This window comes from Panthera tigris, chromosome B4 (assembly GCF_018350195.1).
Source record: "Panthera tigris isolate Pti1 chromosome B4, P.tigris_Pti1_mat1.1, whole genome shotgun sequence".
NCBI lineage: Eukaryota > Metazoa > Chordata > Mammalia > Carnivora > Felidae > Panthera > Panthera tigris.
This window is the reverse complement of record NC_056666.1, coordinates 81,219,544-81,226,776: the sequence shown is the minus strand read 5'-3', so window position 1 is coordinate 81,226,776 and position 7,233 is coordinate 81,219,544. Positions and strand designations below refer to the sequence as shown.

At 33.6% G+C, this 7,233-nt stretch overlaps 1 protein-coding gene across 1 annotated transcript; it reads right to left on the bottom strand.

Annotated features, from left to right (window-relative positions):
• Positions 1-4,522: 4,522 nt before the first annotated feature.
• Positions 4,523-5,461, bottom strand: LOC102968563 (olfactory receptor 6C2-like). Its single transcript, XM_015537240.2, has one exon. The coding sequence runs from the start codon at positions 5,459-5,461 to the stop codon at positions 4,523-4,525; it is 939 nt and encodes a 312-aa protein (XP_015392726.2).
• Between the last annotated feature and the right edge of the window lie 1,772 nt (positions 5,462-7,233).

The window sequence follows — 7,233 nt, the reverse complement described above, 5'->3', positions numbered from 1 at the left end:
AGAATTCCCCTGGGAAGCCATCTGGTTCTGGATATATGTTGGGAGATGTTTGATTACTGATTCAATTTCTTTGCTGTTAATGAGTGTGTTCACATTTTATATTTCTTCCTGTTTCAATTTTGGTAGTTTGTATGTTTCTAGGGATTTTCCCATTTCTTTCAGTTTTCCCAGTTTGTTGGCATGTAATTTTTCATAATATTCTCATAATTGTTTGTATTTCTGTGGTGTTGTTATCTCTCCTTTTTCATTCATGATTTTATTTATTTGGGTCCTTTATCTTTTTGAGTCTGGCTAGAGGTTTATCAATTTTCTTAATTAATTCAAAGAACCAGCTCTTAGTTTTGTTGATCTGTTCAACTGTTTTTTTTTTTTTTTGGCTTGTTTGTTTCTATATCATTTATTATTGCTCTAATCTTTATTTCTCTACTTCTAGCATTGGGGTTAATTTGCTTTTCCTTTTCTAGCTCCTTCAGGTGTAAGGTTAGGTTGTATATTTAGGACCTTTCTTGCTTTGTGAAGTAAGCCTGAATTACAATATACTTCCATCTTAGGGCTGCCTTTGCTGGATCCCAAAGGTTTTGGACTATTGTGTTTTCATTTTCATTTGCTTCCATATATTTTTCACATTCCATATGAATGTCAAGCCATTCATTCTTTAGTAGCATGTTCTTTAACCTCTGTGTGTTTGTCGTCTTTCCAAATATTTTCTTGTTGTTGACTTTAATTTTCATAGCATTGTGATTTGAAAATATGCATGGTATAATGTCAATCTTTTGTATTTGTAGGGGGCTTATTTTTGACCCAGTACATGATCTGGTCTGGAGAATGTTCCATGTGCATTTGAAAAGAATATGTATTCTGCTTTAGGACGGAATGTTCTGAATATATTTGTTGAGTGGGACCTCCTTCTAATGTCATCCTCTCTGGCTTGGTTTTTCTCAGAAGAAATTGTAATGTATCATGATGTATTACTGTTTTCATATATTGTTTGTTTCAATTTGCTAATTTATTAATGTTTTACTTAGGATTGTTGTGTCTATCATCATGAGAAATATTATCTAGTAAATTTTATTTCTTTTAATATTCTCACCAGGCTTTAATATCAAATTATTCTGGGCTTTTAAAATGAATGTGTTTTGCTTTTCTCCCCCAACTTTTTGAGAAGCTTGTGTAAGATTCGTGATATTTGGAATAATCTGCTTGGACTGCCATTTGGGTTTGGCATTTACATTAAGGGAAAATTTCTCTTACAGATGCATTTGCCTTTTATAGATATAGGAATGCTAATATTTGATTAATCATGTGTCACTTTCATGAGTTCTAGGAGATTTTCTGCTCAAATGCATGTAAAAATTCATTGGCATACATCATTTAGAATGTCACCTCATTTCTTCTTAATATCTTTAGAATCTGTAGTGATATACATGATAATATTTGGAACTTTGTAAAAAATAAAATGTATGTGTTTTATTTATGTACTCTTTTCCATTTATTCTTGATCTTGATACAGATACTATCTTGGTTATTATAGCTTCATAAATCTTGAATTTAGGGAGTTTTGTACTCTGGTATTTGTTCTAAAACTGTTCTAGATATTCTACATCTTTTGCCTTTGTGTATAAATTTTAGAATAAGGTTGTCAAGTTTTATAGAAAAATCTTCTGAGTTTTGATAGGAATAATATTGAATATGTAGAAAAATTTGGGGAAAGTTGACATCTCAGCAATAGTAAATCTTGCAATCTCTGAACATGATATATTTTTCCATTTTTTTCAGTCTCCTTTAATTTATCATAGGCAAGTTTTATATTCCTATGTATAAATTTTCATGTATTTTGTGAGGTTAATCCCTAAGTATTTTATATTTTTGTCTTTTTTAAATTTTATAATTTTATACTTTTAAAATTTTATAATTTTGTAAATTATATTATTTTATAATTATAATTTTTGATTGTTGCTAGTATATAGAAAGAAAACTAATTTTTGTATATTGATCTTGTATTTTGCAAACTTTCTAAAATCACTTATTAGTTCTAGTAGTTGTTAAAGAGATTCTACAATATTTTCTACAAAGACAACTATGTAGTCTGCAAATAAAGATAGGGGATTCCTTTCTTCTTGTTCATTCTGGATGCTTGATTTTTTTCCCCCCTGCCTTATTTCATGAACTAGAATCTTCAGTAGAATGTTAGAGATATGTAGACTAAGGACATTATTATCTTGTCCCTGATCTTAGAATGAAAGCATTCTATTTTTCAATATTTTACTATTAACAAAGCCAATATATAAATTCTTATCTCACTTCTGGTTATATTTCTTTATTTTTCTAGATTTGTGAAGTAAATAAAATGTCATTTATCTCCTTTACATATTTGATATATTTGCTAGCTTGGAATATGTTCAAAAAATGTGCATTATGTTTATAATTTGTCAGACAGTATTTGTGACAGTGCTAGATAGTGCTAGATAGTGACAAAACTGAGGAAATACATATTCATCATTAATTCATCATATTTTTTGTTTTTTTCCCCACACCTGCTTCCTTGCCCAAGCACATTTCTTCTTAATAATGAATAAGTGACTTCAAAATGTAGAGATATAAATACAGATTAAGACCCAGCCAAATTTATTTTCTGAAGTTTTCCACAGTATTTGGTCCTTTGCCTTTAATTAGATGGGTCTATAAACTACATCTCTCCGTAACTCTTGAACCAAAAAGATGGCATATTGTTATGGATGGTGGTAGACTTGTAGTTTCAGGGAGTCTAAACACTTTTGGGAATCTTAAGCAAGAATTAGACTACCCTGCTTGCTTTTTACCTATAAATAGTCTACTGGAGTATAAACCATTATATAGACTATAAAGATAGTGTTTAAGTTCATATATTTAATACATATTTTCGTTAAAAGAGAGAAACTTTAGACATTTTTAATGTCAAAACAAACTACCAGGAGTTTAATGTGGGAAAGAATTTTAATGTTGATATTTTTCTGATGTGAAATAATCAACATTATAAGAGGAGATTCCAGGGATGACTGAAGAAATTTGCATAAATGTTCAATGTTTTTCATGATCATGGAAACTATATAGGGATTGAAGTATATTTGTTTTTCAAAGCCTCAAATTATTTATTAATCTAAAACCTAGATGTGAATTTTTTTATATCAAGGACTCAAACATCAAGAAGAATTATCAAGTTTTGTCAATTTAGTCATGTATTAAAGAATAAGAATGTACTAGCAGAAAAGAGAACATGTATGTACAGCAAAGTTTTTAAAAGGCTATTTACAAAACGTATCTGTTATTAAAGGAAGTGAAAAAGTGATGATGTAGTGTGTAAGTATAGCAATGTGGAGAATCATTAATATTCCTGTTCCTGAAGGGAAAGATGCGGGAAGAGTTACTGGAAAGTGGAGCAAGTGACTCTAGTTGTAGGAGAGCTGTATCATCAGAGATAGAGCTTTGGGTAGGAGGATTCAGCTAACTACAGGCCACTCCAACAGGAATAAATGGACAAAATAGATACTGGCTCCACTCTCTCCCTAAACTCTAATCTCTTATCAGATCTTCCCATTGGTTAAACTCTCCTTGAAGCCAGAGGTCAAGGGAATCTACTTATGAAATTTATAAGATGAGTCTCATGGGGGGCATGGAAACAATGGAAATAGATAGATCTGGATAGCCATAGAGAAAATATCCAAAACATTCTGGATGTTTGTCCATTTTAGACTGTTGCATGTTTGGCCAACCTCAATCATCAATATTTATTGTCAGGATTATGATGGGGCTTAGTTCTACTGAACTGGTGATAACCTAAAGTATCAATATATATGCCTGAGGCAGTGGTCCTTGGTCTTCTTTTTGTTTTTTCTTTATAGATTCAGAATACAACTTCCTTACAATAGAGCAGTGTCAATTTGTTCTGAACACATCTCTCATAAATTAGGCACTAACTTGGTTTTGTTTTATATTTGTTTTCTATCATTTAAAAATTTTTGTGATATTTTGTACTTTTGGTTAAGTTGGATAGAAGGTATAGTAATTAATATACTTCCTACAAACAAAGCCATGTTTACTTTTAAGGGATGTTATCTTGATAGAGGTTCATTTATAAGAAGAGTAAAGAATGAACAGGGGCCTTAGGATGTTTTGAGGAAGATAACCTGATTTAGGGCACAGGTAAAGAAGACAGAATGACTTGTTAACTTAAAGAACTATGTTTAGGAGTCTCTGATCTTTTGAAAACTTGATTCTTAGTTTTCAGTATTCTCTTACTTCTTTTTTTTTTTTTTTATTTTTTTTTTTCAACGTTTTTTATTTATTTTTGGGACAGAGAGAGACAGAGCATGAACAGGGGAGGGGCAGAGAGAGAGGGAGACACACAGAATTGGAAACAGGCTCCAGGCTCCGAGCCATCAGGCCAGAGCCTGACGCGGGGCTCGAACTCACAGACCGCGAGATCGTGACCTGGCTGAAGTCGGACGCTTAACCGACTGCGCCACCCAGGCGCCCCAGTATTCTCTTACTTCTTTGAGGGTAATGCAATTCTTTTGAATGAGTCACTGAAAGCTTGTCTCACTTGTTTGTTTCTCAGAGTGTAAATGAATGGGTTCAACATGGGAGCTATGGATGTCATTAGCACTGTCACACTCTTATTAATAGCCACTGATTCCTTTGCTGAAGGTTTAACATAGATGAAAATACAGCTTCCATATGTAATGGAAACAACAATCATGTGAGAAGAACAGGTAGAAAAGGCCCTTTTTCTTTGCTGGGCAGAGGGGAATTGTAGAATAGTCTTGATAATGCAGATATAGGACAGAACAACACACAGAAGGGTTGTGATGAAGGCCAGTACAGCACAGGTTATCACCATCTGCTCTAAAAGCCAGGTGTCTGAGCATGATATCTTCAATATAGGATATGAATCACAGAAGAAATAATCAATGACGTTTGAGTCACAGAATTCTAGATTTACTATCATGATAAGTGGTGCGAGTATGATCAACACACCAGCTGTCCAGCAGCAGAGGACAAACGTTCTGCAAACTTTGTTGTTGATGATGGTTACATAATGCAGGGGTTTGCAGATGGCCACATAGCGATCATAAGACATGATGGCCAAAAGATAAAATTCTGTTACCCCAAATGCATCAATAAAAAACACTTGAGTGACACAAATATTGTAAGTTATTGATCTATCACCTGTTGCTATGTTGTATAAATATCTAGGAATACAAGCAGATGTAAATGAAATTTCTAATAAGGCAAAATTCTGTAGGAAAAAGTACATGGGTGTTTTAAGGTGGGAGTCGAGCAAAGTGAGGAATATAATGGTCAGATTCCCAGTTATACTTAACATGTAAGTGAGAAATAGAAACATAAAAATTGGAATCTGAAGTTGAGGATCATCTGTCAGTCCGAGGAGAATGAAGGTTGTTATTGTCTGGTTTCTCGTCATTGACCTCCAGTTTCTTTATTATTTTCAAGAAAAGTTCAAAGAGATTCCAAATGAATAGAGTAGTATCAAAGGCAAGTGGTACAGTACCCTATTTTGTTAGGGTATAGAGAGTCCCACTCTGTTGCTCCCACCTTTATAATCAAAACAAACCAGATTCATAACAAAATCATAGTTTTAAAAAATCTCAAATCTGAAGATCCCAAAAAAAACCTAAATGAAATAAACTAGATAAAGTAATACATTTTTCATAGGAGAGAAAAAAATCTCAACTACTGCCATCTAAGGCAGAAAGGATAAAGATGGAGGGGTTTGCCATAGGTAAAAGTAAAAAGAAACCAGCCAAAATGTTAACGTAATTTTACTGGGTTGCATAAGAGCCCCTGTAACAGATTGGAATTTCAAGGTTCTCTACTCAGAGTGACTTTTCTTATGCAACTCTTTCCTGCAAATCCATACCAGGTACTCAGTCAAGGTAGTATATCAGCGCTTTGAGGAAGGAACAGATATTGTCCCAAATGCAAGTCAAATGTCTTCTGAATACATTCCAAGTTTTCAAATACAGAAGAATGAGGAAGGGGGGCATACAGCTAAGAGAAACCCTTTTAATGTATTCTTAGTCTACACAAGATGCATGGAGGCTAATCTCCCCAAATGAGAGCAGTGTAACGGGGCAGAGAAGAATCTCCTAGGATCCAGAAAGCTGGGAATGGGCTGAAAAGCAAAGAAAACTCACCAGTGTGAAGACAATGGAATGACATCTTTGTAATGCTGAAATAGACAACAACAACAAAAACCTAAAATTCTTATTCAGTGAAAAGTCCATCAGATATGAAAGCAAAATAAGACATTTTTACACAGAAAAACTGAGACATACTATTTCCAGTAGAGTTCCACTGAAAAGAATGCTAAAGTTCTTTGTGTTAAAATATGATACCAGATGGAAACTAGTATGCAGAAATAAAGAGTACCAGATTTTGGAAATAAAAAATCCATGATTTTCTTAGAATCTTTATATCTATGTATCTATCCATGTATCCTCTATTTGTCCATCCATCTGTGTATTTATTTAAAGAATTGACATGAATATTAGAAATAAAAAATACAATTGTCATTTTCTACACATAAGACCATTTTTTAATTTAAAAAAACCTGTGGAGTCTATATTTTAAAAGCCTTTCTGAATTAGCGACTTTAGCAAGATTCCAGGATGCAAGGTCAATGAACAATGCTAATTTTGTTTCTATACATCAGCAGCAAATAATTGGAAAATGAAAAAAGTCTTTTAAAAATAGCATCAATAATATCAAATAACATCAAATGAAAGCTGTAGAAGGCTAAATCCTAACGGTAGAAATTAGTAAATACCTAAAAGAGATCCAAAACGTTCATGAATTAGAAACCTGAATATACTGTTAAGATGTCAGTTTTCTCTGTATTGTTCCATAGATTCAGTGCAATGTTAGAAAAATACAGTGGGGATTTTGAGAGAGAGAGCGCGCGCACGCGAGCGCATGAGCAAGCAAGCATGGGAGGGGCAGAAAGGGAGAGAGAGAATCCCAAGCAGGGTCTGCACGGTCAGCACAGAGCCTGACGTGGGGCTCAAATTCATGAACCCTGAGATCATGACCTGAGCCAAAACCAAGAGTCAGAGGATCAACTGACTAAGCTACCCATACACCCCTACAGCAGGGGTTTCTGAAGAGATGAACAGACTAATTTTAGAATTTTATGTGAAAATGCATGCATTTATAAGTGCTAGGATAACATTGGAA

Coding starts and splice junctions, on each gene's coding strand:
- LOC102968563 (XM_015537240.2), bottom strand. CDS start 5,461: ATGACGAGAAACCAGACAATAACAACCTTCATTCTCCTCGGACTGACA.